This window comes from Pogoniulus pusillus, chromosome Z (genome assembly GCF_015220805.1).
Source record: "Pogoniulus pusillus isolate bPogPus1 chromosome Z, bPogPus1.pri, whole genome shotgun sequence".
NCBI lineage: Eukaryota > Metazoa > Chordata > Aves > Piciformes > Lybiidae > Pogoniulus > Pogoniulus pusillus.
In genome coordinates, this window is record NC_087309.1 from 47,207,522 (window position 1) to 47,222,067 (window position 14,546).

General features: G+C 39.0%; 1 protein-coding gene across 2 annotated transcripts in view; it reads left to right on the plus strand.

Moving 5' to 3' along the window:
• Positions 1–286: 286 nt before the first annotated feature.
• The window catches only part of SREK1 (splicing regulatory glutamic acid and lysine rich protein 1), a 33,391-nt gene continuing 19,131 nt past the window's right edge, over positions 287–14,546 (plus strand). The window contains exons 1-3 of one of the 2 annotated variants that reach the window (XM_064140584.1): positions 287–727; positions 5,354–5,487; positions 12,765–12,880. In XM_064140584.1, the coding sequence (XP_063996654.1) occupies positions 567–727; positions 5,354–5,487; positions 12,765–12,880 (411 nt within the window). In that variant the 5' untranslated portion in view covers positions 287–566. Of the gene's footprint in view, positions 728–5,353; positions 5,488–11,374; positions 12,475–12,764; positions 12,881–14,546 lie in introns of those variants that run through there. The other variant, XM_064140585.1, reaches the window with a different exon arrangement.

A 14,546-nucleotide genomic window follows, 5' to 3' on the forward strand; every position in this document is an offset into this window, starting at 1 on the left:
ATTCAGAGCGGGCTCAGCCACAGGGGCTCAGCCGCAAGGGCTCAGCCCCGCACCCTCCCTAGGCCCGGCAGCCGCAGCCCGCAGCAGCGAAGCTGCTCAGCAGCGCCTCCCGCGCCGCCGGCAGGCCGCGCCCTGCCAGTGCCGGCGCGTGCGCAGCGCGAGGCGACAGAGAGCCCCGCGGCTCCTAACGGTCGGGCTGCGCGTGCGGCCGCGCGCTCCTTAGGCGGGGCCGAAGCGTGACGTTGGTTCTTCCCCGGCAGTGGCGGCCCGGCCGGCGCCTTAGAGAGCAAAGAGTTTCTGCTCCCGGCCGAGCTGGGGAGTGCGGCCGCCAGAGGTCGGCCTGCGTGCCGCGCGGGCACCTACTCCCCACGCCCTCGAGTCTCTTCTGGCAGGCAGAGAAAGACCGCCCGCCCTTAAGCTCCTCCTGGAGGCAGTCGAGCTCGCTGCTAGAGCGTCCCCGAGCCAGGGCGCTCTAGCAGGCGCGGCGCGCTCCTCTCAGTGGTCAGGTCCGCCTCTCCGGCTGTGTGTAGCACCGCCGTGAGCGGAGCGGTCGTGTAGTCTCCGCCATGATGAACAGCGGAGGGATCGGGGTGCCTTTGGGCTTCCCTTTAGGCCCCACGTCTGTCATCCAGGTCACGAACTTGTCTTCTGCAGTGACCAGTGAGCAGATGCGAACTCTCTTCGGCTTCCTGGGAGACATTGAGGAGCTGCGTCTTTACCCCCCGGAGTAAGTTGGGTCAGCGCGGGCCTCCGGAGCGATAGAGGTTTGGGAGGAGGAATAGACCTAGAGGGGCCGGTAGGGTGGAGGGAAGGGAAAAAGCAGCAGGCCCTGAGTGCCATCTTGAGTGTGGGCACCAGAGGCTCCGGCACGGGGAGCCTGTCACGTGGCCCCACCTCATTGTGTGGCAGGAGCCATCCGGGAGAGGAGCTTCACCCGCACCTAAGATGGCGGCCGCAGTCGGGGAGGGAGAGTCGTCGCGGCAGCTATGCGGCTGCTTTTGTTTGCCGTGGCGCGGCCAGGGTGGCGGCCTCCCCATCTCGGCACTTCAGTCCGATGTTTCGTAACTCAGATTGGTTGGGAGAGGTTATAAAATGAATGTCGAATTAAAATACACAATTTTTTTGGTAGTTTGTCAGTTCCATGTTTTAGGAATTGATCAAAGCCCTACAGTTTCTTCAGTCAGATGTCCCTTTTAGAAAGATGTGTTTTTTTTTTAACTGCCGTGTCCCAGAAAGATTAGTTCTCTGTGGGGAAGCTTTTGTCTTGGGTGTTAGGAGCTTTCACAATGCAGATGGCATTAACTGTTAATTTATTACTCCTATTATGATCCTAAGAGGCCTGTGTGAGCTGCAAGCAGTCCACCCACAGATTCAGTATTGAGGGCAGTGGCCCCGAAAAGGTTTCCGTATGGTCATCATTCCGGTTTTAGGTGCTTATCAATGAGGCTTTATCGACACTGGAAACAGTATTTATTTTAACTGAAAAACTTTTAATATTAATCGTGTTCTAGCGGGTCAAGCGTGCTTGTTACTGATGCCTTTTTTGTTTATATATTTTCTTACAAGAAAAGATAAAGTTTGACTCGATTGTGCAATTATGTTGTTCCTAGAAAGATTTCAACTGAAACAAATGTAAATTCCATAGAAGTGGGAAAAGGGTTGATTTTTGTTGGAGTTTTATAATCCACTTATTCACTGTTGAAGCAGGGAGACCTACTAATTATTTTACTTACATCGGGAAACTTTTCCAGTAATTAGGAGAGATTAGCCTCCAGACTTCTAGACAGAAAAAATGGTTAGGCCTTGAGCTGGCTAGAGTGAAGAAGGTCAGACATAGCTGCAGAACAATGGCTAAAGCTTCGGGGAAGCTAAGGCAATAAAGAATCACAGACTGAGAAGTTGGCCAAAACATCAACAGGAGGCTGTTACGTTGTTGGGAGATCAGAAAGTGACAGCAGATATTGAGAAGTATTTATCAGTTTAAATTTCTGCATGCATATGTAAATATTTCCCCATAAATTTAAAGAATATGTATTACTATCAGTGTATGTAAAGTATGTGGAAGCCATCTTTGGTTATTCGAACTGGGAGGGCTACCCCTTTACATCCGACATATCAGTAAAGGGAATACCTGGCTTAATGCAATTAGCTGTTAGGTTTTGTTTGATCCTCCCCGTGTCACTCTTAATTTGTATGTGATTGTCAGGTCTTAAAGAGCAGTGGAATTTCTCTTGCATTATGCTGCCTTTGTTAGGTGTATTTGTTTAATCTTGTTTGGTGACTGGCATCACAAATTTGCACAGGAAACTTAGACTCGATGAGATTTTTTTTATCACTTTCTTCATAAGACTTGTTTCTTAAAGACTGCTATACGTGGCTTTCAGTGCTCAAAAGGCCCATTTTATTCCACTTCATTACTAAGTTCATCTCTCCTTCCCTGTTCCATAAAAATAATACTAACCTTGATAAGTAGTATGTTCAAAGACCCTTTCAGAATTCTGGTTTTTAATTTTGAACAAACTTCACATGAAGGATGGTCAGAAATAAAAGTGAGGGATGATTGTAAAATCCTTTCAGAAAAAAATGATTGCTGTGTTGCTTGGATTCTTAATTTACTTGTATGTAAAGTTTTTTTGCCTTCACTTGCATCTTATGAAAAGCAGAGTGACTGAATTGCAGGTTTCTAATTTTACCACAAGTTCTGCTTTCTTCCTGAAGCTTAAAATTTAAGTACTGTGAAGAAAAGTTCTAGATATTTATGAAAATAGCTTGGAAAATTAGATAGGGTGAAAACATCAACAAGAGCTGAAAATAATGTTTATTTACAAAGGCTGCATAAGAAAATTAGTTTCTTTATGGAGAATTTTTACTGGACCAGGGCCTTCTGTGTAGAAGACGGTGGCCTTTAGTAGAGCTTTACTGTGGGCTGCAGTGGTATTTTGCCGCAAAGTCTCAGGAAGAAACCCTGAAGTTTTGAATACTTGAATGTGGTCCATCCTGATTTGGTTAGAGATCCGAATTCCTATGTTGGGAGTGGAGAATTTTTGTCACTGTTTAACAGGAGTTCCTTAGACTGCAGTTTGCAAAACATTCAGTGGTTACTGGTTTTCTCACATGGGAATACACAGAGGCCATTAAGGAGGCAAAAAGGAGGCCTCCTGCAAGTCTGCATGTGCAAAAAGTCTCAGGAAAATCACACTTGTGTGATGATACTGACATCTGAATATACAAGAGGATTAGAGGAATGCTCTGTAGAGCAGGGAATGCTGCCTAAAACTTTAGTCTGTGTGGTATGTTGTTTTTAGCAGCCTAAAGTTTTAATTTATAAAATGTCTTGTTCAAGAAAATACTCATTTGGCGCCTTCCGGTTGTCTGTTTAAATAGGCTTCTGGGAGATGATGAAGTGTAGGTTCTTTTTTTTTTGCAAAGAAGACTGAGACCAATTTTTTAGACTACTTTCATTTTGCATTGCAATTGAAATCTGAAGCTGGTTTGCAGGGTGTGAGAGGTCTTTTGCCTGGTATGTACTCCAGTATGCCAGTTGCTTATACAGTTTAGACTTGATTTTCAGTTTACTAGTATGATTACTAGTGATGTCTGTAATTGGATTTTTAGTCTTAGCTGTGCTTTCATGTTAAGTTTGTTACCCAGCTGTCTAAGAGAAGCCTTCAAAAAAAGATGAAAAAATACCCAAAAACTTACATATTGAAAAGGTTTTTTGAGCAACAATCTGATTTTTGCTGAATGAGTTGTTTAAAAGCAAGGAGGCACAATCTGTTTCCAAACTGCTTGCTCCTGAATTGACTGGAGTGGCCTTGGAGGCTTAACACGCAAGTGTTTCATTCATATTGTTATGCCCTGAAGTGATAGTGGTATAGATAAGGCCCCTTTTATATGTGAGCCTTATTTATACATGATCTGCACAGATATTTTGTAACATTTTAATAAGCTGTTAGTTTTTATTATCTCCAGCACCAGCCCCCGATGGATGTTTGTGGCATCTATAAAAAGGAAAGCAGATATGGCAGAAATGTCTGTACGCTATTTAGATATTTATTTCTTTTTTTGAGTTTTTGTGCTTTCCTGAAGAAACTAGATTATAGTAACCTTGAGTAAGAGATGTTTTAGATTTTTTGCATTGGTGCTTCATAAACCTGAGGAAGAAGACTGAACCTCAACTGCACCTCAGAAAAACTGGCTTCTTATATCTTTTATCTAGATGTTACCTTTCTAATAACCAGAAGCATACTAATCAACCTACTTCAGGCTGTTATTGGTTCGTTTATGCAATTAATATGCTGAAATAATGTGTCTAAAATTTCTGATCTTTAAATACTAAAGCCTAATTAATTCTATAGAACAGCTTTGGGAGTACCTGCTTGGAATCTGAGGGGCTACAAGATGGATTGGACTAAACTAAAACTATTTCTGGTACCTCCAGAAAATTGAAGTGTCAGCTGAGGAAGACTCATGATGAAACAGTTTATGCATCTTATTTTCCATGAATTAGTTATTGCTTTGCTAGGAGGCAGATGCCCTTTTCATAGGGAAATTGCTGATGTTCCAGCATTATCCTTTTTCATTATTTCTATTTCAGGTGTACTTTTTTGGATATAAAGAAGTAAACTCACTTGTATAAGGGTTGCAGGCTTTGACTAGGGAATACATTTTTTTAAAAACTTGCTTGGTTTTGATCTAGGTTACAGTCTTCACATGTTGTGCTGAGATAGCCGTACCCTTTCTCATGGAAAAGCAAATTGAACATTTTTTTCCATCTAGTTGAATAGAGATAAAAAGATGTTTTTGTTCCAACACCTAGTACTTGAAAGAAGTCTCAAGAACTGCTTTTATCTTAAAAAGAATTAATGAAACTGCTTTCATGAAGACATAAGGAAGCGTATCCATTATTATAGGCTAAAATTTAAGTATCTGCTGAAAAATCACTGGGATTGTTGTTCGACTTTCTTAAGTAAGGATTATTTGGAGGGGAAAAAATACAAAGTATGAATTACTTCCCTGACAAATGTTTCAGGTAAATATGCTTGCTTACAGTAGTAATTAGGAATGTACAGGTCAATAGTCCTTAGCAATATTATGAAAGAAAATTAACCTTGTTAATTTCAAATTTTGGGCTCTGAGATGTCAGTGAAAAGGAGGAGGTGATATGATATGCATTTTTCACTGTTGTAGTAAGTAGGCAAATAAATAAATAAATTTCTGTACTCTTGTCTTCTGGCTAACTTCTAGGAAGTCTAAAATCTATTTTGATGAGGAGTAATAATCTTAAATACATTGAATTATGATGTGACTGATCGTAATTAATTGTTTTTTTTTTTTCTCTTTTATCTTGCAGCAACGCGCCTCTTGCTTTTTCCTCCAAAGTATGTTATATTAAGTTTCGTGAAGCATCGAGTGTTGGTGTGGCCCAGCATCTAACTAACACGGTTTTTATTGACAGAGCTTTGATAGTTGTGCCCTGTGCAGAAGGTTGGTATTTCAGATATTCTTCTGTAATGTTGGTCTTTGTTGTGTCTGCTAATTGTTTTGATCTTTCTATGTAAAGGTGCAGTGCTCTATTGTTACTTTATTTTACTGCCTTTTGGGAAAAAAAACAAAAAACAACAAAACCAAACAACAAATCTTGAAACTACTGAAAATTGAACAAAGAGAGGTTTCATTGAAATTCATTAGAAAAAATGTTGGTTCAAATTAGAATTATCCCATTTTCCATAGTTATTGAATATTTTGAAGGAAAAGAAGGTAAAATAATTCCCTTCAGTACAGTTTGTGTTGGCAAGCCTAATTCTCACATGGATTTCCCACTGAAGTCAATGGAGCACTGAAAAGATCAGTGGGTTTCCTGACAGTGATAACACTGCAGTTTAGATCTTAATGTGTGATGGGTTTTTCTGTTTTGATGATTTTTTTCTTTAAGATAGTGATTCTTGTTCAGTTTTTTTTTAGATTGAATTCAGATGTGCTTGCAGGCCTGACTATATTCATTTGGCCATTTTAGGTTCCCTTAATCAAAACCACTTAGCATTTAGAGTGATAATTAGTGTTTGAGTATATATGTTTACCTAATAGTTTAATAAAAAAAAAGGCAATTTTTCTTTCTTGCCGCTGTGGAAATTATTACTTTGTATGACATAAAAAAGCTTTCTTATGTGTACTGGTACTCCATTTTGGGTTTTGATATCTTTAAAAATCTCTACAAAATGCTTCCAGCATAAAATATTTTTTAAACTCTTCATAAAGTGCTTGTTGAATACTGAATCTGTAAGTGTTCCTTTGACTGTGTTTGAAGCTGTACTTATACAGATGTCTTGAATACAAAGTTGTTCATATTGTTAATAGAATATCCTTGAATATGGTCATATGAAGCTTGACCCTATGGTAGGCATATCACTGGAGTTAGGTGGAGCCCCATTGACTTCATTGGGATCATTGTGAAATTGAGCATCTGCCAGTACGTTTCTGGATTTTTTGCGCTTTTGGATTGGAAATGTTCCAGCTGATGGAATGAACCTAACTTTGAATATAGTAGCTATTCTGTTACGAAAAATAATACTAAAAAATAATTTAACAGTAAACTGAATTGAGCAATGAATATCAAGTCCAGAAATACTTCCTATTAATATAACTGTTGTAACTGCAAGAGTTTTCGCTCAAAAAGTGCTCTTGAATTCTTGAAGTTTAACAGTGGTCCCACAGTACCCTTTTTTCACTTGTTTGCCACGTCATGATCTGGATCATATGAGGCTACTGCTGCCATAATAATGGTATGAGGTGTTCCTGACAGACTCAAGCAAGTCTCTAAAATGTCAAAGGCTCTAAGTATTATCACTAAAAGCTAGCTTTCACCTATAATATACTGCCTACTCGTGTAGCCTTTAGAATAGGTACATATGGCACATGTATTTGGTTATGTGAGGCCTAGATTTTTAGTGACTTAGATGCTTTATTTTGGGAACTTTCTGTTTTGGTTTTTTTTTTTTTGTACTTAAACCCACAAAGAAGATATTGCTGTATCCTGATGAAATTCTGTAGAGGAGAGTGGGTCCACAGTCCTTATTGAAAAATTTCCCTTAAAAATGAACTACTAATTATTCTGGATCTTAGTTTTACATTTCATTGAAAAGATCTTTACGCTGATACAGTACTGCCAGAAAGGGAAGACTGTTGCCTAATGAATAAACAACACTTGGGGGTATTTTTCTTATGGCGAGATAATTGCCTGACATAATGTGGCAACAGACAGGTAAATCTGTTTGCCTGTGTCTCTTAATGGTGGACAGTGAATGGAAGGAGAAAAAAATGAAAGTTTGACAGATCTTGTTCCAGCTCCATTTGTAGCTGGCTTCGTAGGTGCTTCTGAGAACATATTACAGAAAAGTGTCATTGTTCAATATTATTCCAGACTCCACAGAGGTTTATTTATAATTTGGTGAGCAAGTGATTGAGTTGTGGGGTCAATTTTTTTTATTAATGTTAGAATGCTCTTTCCTTATATCTTTCTAACAGAAACACTAATTATAATTTATAAATGTGTGAATTTATATAGGTTTAACTTTCTGAGGAATTTGTGTGGAATAACTATGACTTTGGAGACCACAGTGAAAGATTTTTGATTCACTGTATACCGTATGATGCATTGATAATGAAATCAGTGGAATGTATGACTTTCAGAGTACCAATGGTTATGCTCTACCAGGAGGTAAAATTATATCCTTGGCCAATGGTGCCAGTAATAAAACACTTTATGCGCCGAATTGAACACAGAGGAGAGGTAAAATGGAACTCTGAAAACTTGGCTTAAGAAGCAGAGTAAAACTGAAATTTGGAGTGTTTTTTAATGATGGTATATCAAAGGAGTATGAGGAGGGAATCCCTTCACAATGAAAACAATACTAGTTGTGTGACATTTAATAAACAATTTAACAAAAATGTAAGTGAAGTAACATTATTAAGCTGTCAAAATATGACTTTTCTTTTGTGTGTATATGGATGGGTAGGTTTTTCTTTAAATGTTATACTTTGAAAACGCAAAGGTTGAAAGATAAACAAAGATGCCACCCTAATCATTCTAAATTTTATGTCCACATTATCTGGTAGATGGATTTTGACTATTAATTTGGTTTTGTATGTTTTCTCTGTGTGATATTTGTGCATTATTAGATGACTAGACTGGCCAAGGCAGACCTGTTACACTTGCCTGAGTTAGGCATTGTTTGCCATGCCACTAAACCTGCCGCCAAGTGAAACCTTCATGGGGGAAATGAGATCGAAGTCTGGCCTGCTGAAGATGGACGCCCTGTCTCTGTTTTTATTTTATTTTGCTTTCTTTCCTTTGTTTCTTTTTCTTTTATTTTGTCCCTTTTTTGTTTTGTTCTGTTAAATCTCTTTCCCTTGTACTTGTGAACTGGTACTTCAGTTCTGTAAAAATGGTGTTTTGTAAAGGGTTCATAGTGTTTCATTTTGAAGTTAACCTGAAGCTGCTTATGAATGGTGGATGGTATATATAGGATTTAGAATATGATTGACATGCAGAGAAATTTGATTTGGAATGCATTTAATCTAAATTTAACATGTAAGCACATTATGCGAGAAGATAGGCAGTGAAAAATACCTCAGTTTTAAGGTAAATTTGTGTGCTCCTTGAGTTTATTTTGGAAAAGGACAATCAAACCTCTTCTGGGAAAATTAAGTTTAGAAAATAATGTAATGATTTTTCATAATCTTTCTCTGCTATTTTTCCTCTTCTCAGCAGAGTAGTTTTATTTTAGGCTGCATCATCTGTTTAAAAGAAGGCTTATTATTTAGTATGAGGAGTTAAAAATAATTCTGAAATAGAAATTTCATGAATATTGAATGTCATGAAATAATTGTTTCTTTCTGGTGAAACCTTGCTCCAGTGAGGTCCATGGCAGTAAGATTTCATCCTATTGTTTGTAATACTCAGAAAAAACTGTTTACCACTCATAAGTACAAATGCAGCCTGAACTTTTGGTTGGAATATGTTGTGAGGTGCATTGTCTTTTAACACTGTTATTTGTGGGAAGATTGAATCAGTTCTCTGTGTGTATGTGTGTGTATGTGTATAATGCACTTTGACATACTTTAGTGTCAGTTATTTCAAGAGGAGGGCTTAAAAAAAGGAGTGTCTTCTCTCATCTTGCAATCTCAGAAGCCCTGGCAGTTCATGCTGGAGTGATTGAGGAAGTTCATCCACAAATGATGTTCTTGTGAAACAGACGCCTTGAAGTACAAGTGGTGGATCAGGTGGTGTCTGGTCCTCAGGCATTGCTGTTCGCAGCCAGCTGCATTGGGATCAGTTGGTTTCACCAGGCTATACATTACAGCTAGGAAGAGCTTTACTTTGTGATCTTTGTTGAGATCATGAGTTGAGGTAATTGCCAGTAGGTCTAATCTCTTTAATCATTGCTGCTAAATCCAATAAGAATCACAAATTGGATCACACAAACTATTTATAAAGTGTACATTTTGCATTGATTTTAAAGTGCAGAAAAAACACACACACAACAATTCCTTTAATTACAGTTAGAGTAGATGTGAACTGTAAGTATTTTTAAATGAAGCAAATGTATTTATTGCTGAAGTGGGATGTGGGGAGGAGGATTATGTAGTTTTAGTATAAAGAGTAGGAAATGCTTTCTTTGAACACCTTGAGAGGGATAAAAATACAGTCATCAGTGCTTGCTTAATGAAAGTACTTCAGCTTTCTCCAAAATGGATTCTGATATGGTCTAGGTTCACTAGTGTTCTAAGCATGTCGGTACAAAAGAAAAAGTAGCAATAATGATGGATATTTAGGACAGCTGTATATTTCCTTAAAAAGCATAGTGTCTTTAGGCAGTGCAAAGGTAATCTACATATGTTCTCAGATTACTTTGCAAAGTGAAGAGTCAATAAATAAATGATCACAGAATCTGTAATTTGGTAAACCTGAGAGCTTCTAAGAAATCCAAGTATGTGGTATAGATGTGGCATGTTTCTTGTCTGTTTCCCTCAGTAGAAAATAAATACCTTTACCTCATTTCCATTCAGCTTTTAAATATCATGACTTTGAACTAAAGTGTTGTTACTTATGCTGTAACCCACAGGAATTTTTTTTTTGTGGTGTGTTTTTTTTTCTTTTGGGGCTTTATTGCTTTTATAAATAAAGCAATGGAGATAAAACTTAAAAAAAAGAAAAGAGATTATTTAGCCTCATGCACTAATTTTTTTTCTTGAAACTGTCTGAAGAAACAGGAAGTAAATTTGCAGGTTTTCCCTTTCCTCTCAATGGTGCATTTTCTGTACAATTGCTTAAGAAGTTTGACCTCGTCTTAAAAACTGGAGAATAGCTTTAAATATGCTGTAAATTTTCAGGGATCTGTCTACAGAGATAGTAGAATTAATTAAGTTTTATGGCATATTTACCAGCTAGATTTTGGATCTAAAGTAAAACATTCCGTTCCCACCAAAGCGTTCTGAAAATAACGCTGTTAACGTGATAATTAGATGTGCATGTCATTCATTCTTTAAACTGCTGCTATGGTGCACTTAACCAAAATTGTTCAGTTGTTTTCTTGAGAAGCACTTTAGCAAAAGAATAATTCCTATTATTTCATAAGGTGGCCCACATACTTAAAGCTTAGGCTTATATTTAAGTACCTTTCTGAACTTCACTCATTGTCTAGTTCTGTGCCTCAGTTCTTATTTACAAGGGCAAAATACCTAAACATCTTTTTAAGTTTACCTGGTTAAGTGTGTATTGAATTTGCTCTGTGTAAGTGCATGCTTAAATTAGGCGTATACTTATGTACATTACCGACCAAGGATTTAAATCAGAATACAGACACACCACTTTAGGGGCCATTTCTGACATTGAATGTACTGAAGCCACATCCATTGATCCTGTAGAATCCTGCATGATTATCCAGTTAATTGCAAGATGCTAGCTGTTCAGGATAAGGTCTGGGTCATCAGTCATTTGAAAACATTTAGACATTTCTATTTTCAGAATAAGTGGTACGTAATTCTATGCTTAATTTGCATGCACAGCTGCCAGAACTGTATTTGAAAGCCTTTTAGTTAGCTACATATTAGGCAGATGTGCAGCACAATACCTGATACTTATGAGCTGTCAGGTAATCAGGTACATCCCTCGTTGCATGCCTGACTTCAAAAGAAATCAGTAAAGAGTGCTGAACATTGTGATAGTGACTCGGATTCATGCATGTTTTTTTAGCAGCCTTGGGAAGTCATTATTGCACAGTTAATTCTTAAGTGCTAATAATTTTTCCTATTTTTCTCCTTTAGATAGCAAAATCAAGAGGTTTGTTACTTGTTAAGGAGCAAAATGCCTCAAAATTTAACATAAAATAAATGTAAATAGGAAGCATGTGAAAAAAAAATGGGTACTGTTATTTTATCTTTTCTATTCCACCCATACTTCATACAAATTAAGTTTCATTTAGATTTGTTTTGTTCTTTGGTCATACTGCTTGAACCGAAGCAGTAAAAGCCACTAGCATAGTGTTTGTCAGACCTTGATTTTAGTACACTGTTCAAATAAAAGCATTAATTTAAGTGAAGTGCACAAGGTAATACCAAAGGACTCGGCTGGATATCATACATACAGTTATGTCAGTAAACTTGAGTAGATTATAGATGGCAAGTAATTAGAGCTTCTTTCTCCAGTGTTTCAGTTCAGTGTTTTATGTTTGTACCAGTTCAAATCCCATTGCTTTTCAAATTTAATATGTACATTTCATTGTAATAATGAATGTGTAACTATTAAAACTTATATTTTTGCAGGGTTCATTTAGTAATCTGATTTTAACTAACGTCTGAAACGTGAATTTAATTCAGACTATTATATTTTTAGCATGACAGGGAGTGTAATCTTGTTGAGGTAGTAGAAAATACATATTTAGGAAAATATAACTTGCTTAGTTGATCAGTTAACTATTTTCTTCAACATCAATAAATACAAAGCTAATTTATCAAAATTTCAGATAAATTGAGGAAGCCTGGAATGTGAGACATTACAAATCTAATTTTTTTTCTCTTCTCAGCCTTCATCTTCACTTGTAGTATGGTTCGTGAGGAGTCACAGTAGCTCAGTAGTTTTTCTATTTTACTAATTTTTACGTCCAGTGTAGGTAGCACCAAAAGGATTTTTAAAACACAGGATTTCAGTTAGCGCATACTTTGGTTTTTTTGCGTCTCTCTCTCTCTCTCTTTTTTTTTTTTTTTTACTGATTTGGTTATTTGCCGTTTCTGGGGATTAAACTTTAAAAAATGTTCTTCTTTTCTGTATCTGATGTTCTGTGTGCTATTAGTGATGCAGCCAACACGAACGGTTGTCATGTGTAAAACAACTTTCGATCACCGCGAAAACATCGCCCTGGGAAAGCGTCCATGCTTGATATCGTTTGGTTCATGAACATTAAGTTTCCAGTACAGGTGACCCATAGCTCAAAGTGTTAAATAATTGTATACATTATTCAGTTTTTAAAATTATAATCCAGTAATGAGATTGCTAGTCTTTGAAGTTTTGCTCACATTTGTTTTTCCTAGTAGAGCAGGGTAAAAGGGAAAACTTAAGTTCTTATTTGTTTCTTTGTAAGGATCTGGTAGATAGATTCATTATTACTTATTACATTTTTAAATGCAAGGGTAATTGTAAAATCATAGAAAGAGTAACGTGTATATAGTGTTCCAACTCTGTGTAATGCTTTAATTTGCTTCTTCAGGTAAAATCCCAGATGAAGCCAAAGCCCTTTCTCTGTTGGCTCCTGCTCCTACTATGACAAGCCTGATGCCTGGTGCAGGGTTGCTTCCTATACCTACACCAACCCCTTTGACTACAGTGAGTGAAATTCTGTTGCTTTGATACCTCTTTTCCTCTATGCTCAGACTTTACTGCGTACAGAGAGCAAGAGCCATCTGATCTATGGATCTTGTCCTGATGTATATACTAGCTACCTCAGTGAGGTTTTAGCTGTGGTGTGTCTTGAGAGTAGATCACAGGATGTCCATGCACTGTCTTTCCTGGATTTTTTTGTTTAGATAATTTTTTCATAGAATATAGAATTGTTTTGGTTGGGAAGGACCTCTGAGAGCACCAAATCCCCCTGTCAACCTAAGACCACATTTGCCATTAAATGGGTCCTGAAGTGCCAAATCCACACATTTCATGACCACCACTGGGAATGTTGACACCACCGCCTCCCTGGGCAACCTATTGCATTGACTCACCAGTCTTTGCTTAACAAAAGTTTTCCTAATACCCAACCTAAATCTTCCCTGGCACAATTTTAGGTACTTTTCTGGCCTTCTATCACCTAACACTAGAGAGAAGAGACTAACACCCACCTCACTACAAACTCCTTTCAAGTAGTCAGCTTCCTCTTCTTCAGATTAGACTGTCAGCTTCTCATCGTAAGACTTGTTCTCTAGACCGTTGAGTAGTTTTGTTGCCCTTTTCTGGACACACTTCAGGAACTCGATGTCTGTCTTGTAGTGAGTAGCCCAAGACTGAACACAGTATTTGAGATGTGGCCTTACCAGTTCTGAGTACAGGGACATGATCACTTCCGTTCTGCTGGACATGCTATTCTTGATATAGGCCAGGATGCTTTAGAATAGTAGAACCGTAGAATCAACCAGGTTGGAAGAGACCTCCAAGATCATCCAGAACAACCTATCACCCAGCCCTATCCAGTCAACTAGACCATGGCACAAAGTGCCTCATCCAGGCTTTTCTTGAAGACACCCAGGGACGGTGCCTCCACCACCTCCCTGGGCAGCCCATTCCAATGGCAAATCACTCTCTCTGGCAAAAACTTCCTCCTAACATCCAGCCTGTACTTACCCCGGCACAACTTGGCACCATGTCCTCTTGTTTTGTTGCTGGTTGCCTGGGAGAAGAGGCCACCCCCCACCTGGCTACAATGTCCCTTCAGGTAGTTGTAGACAGTAATAAGATCACCCCTGAGCCTCCTCTTCTCCAGGCTAAACAACCCCAGCTCCCTCAGCCTCTCCTCATAGGGTTTGTGTTCCAGGCCTCTCACCAGCTTTGTTGCCCTTCTCTGGACATGCTCCAGCACCTCAGCATCTCTCTTGAATTGAGGGGCCCAGAACTGGACACAGGACTCAAGGTGTGGTCTGACCAGTGCTGAGTACAGGGGCAGAATAACCTCCCTTGTCCTACTGGCCACACTGTTCCATTGGCTCGCTTGGCCACCTGGGCACACTGCTGGCTCATCTTCAGCCTACTCTCTATCAGTACCCCCAGGTCCCTTTCCTCCTGGCTGCTCTCCAGCCACTCAGTCCCCAGCCTGTAGTGCTGCTTGGGGTTGTTGTGGCCAAAGTGCAGAACCCTGCACATGGCCTTGTTAAATCTCATCCCGTTGGCCTCTGCCCACCCATCCAGCCTGTCCAGGTCCCTCTGCAGGGCTCTCTTACCTTCAACAGATCCACACCTGCTCCTAGCTTGGTGTCATCTGCAAACTCACTGATGCTGGACTCAATGC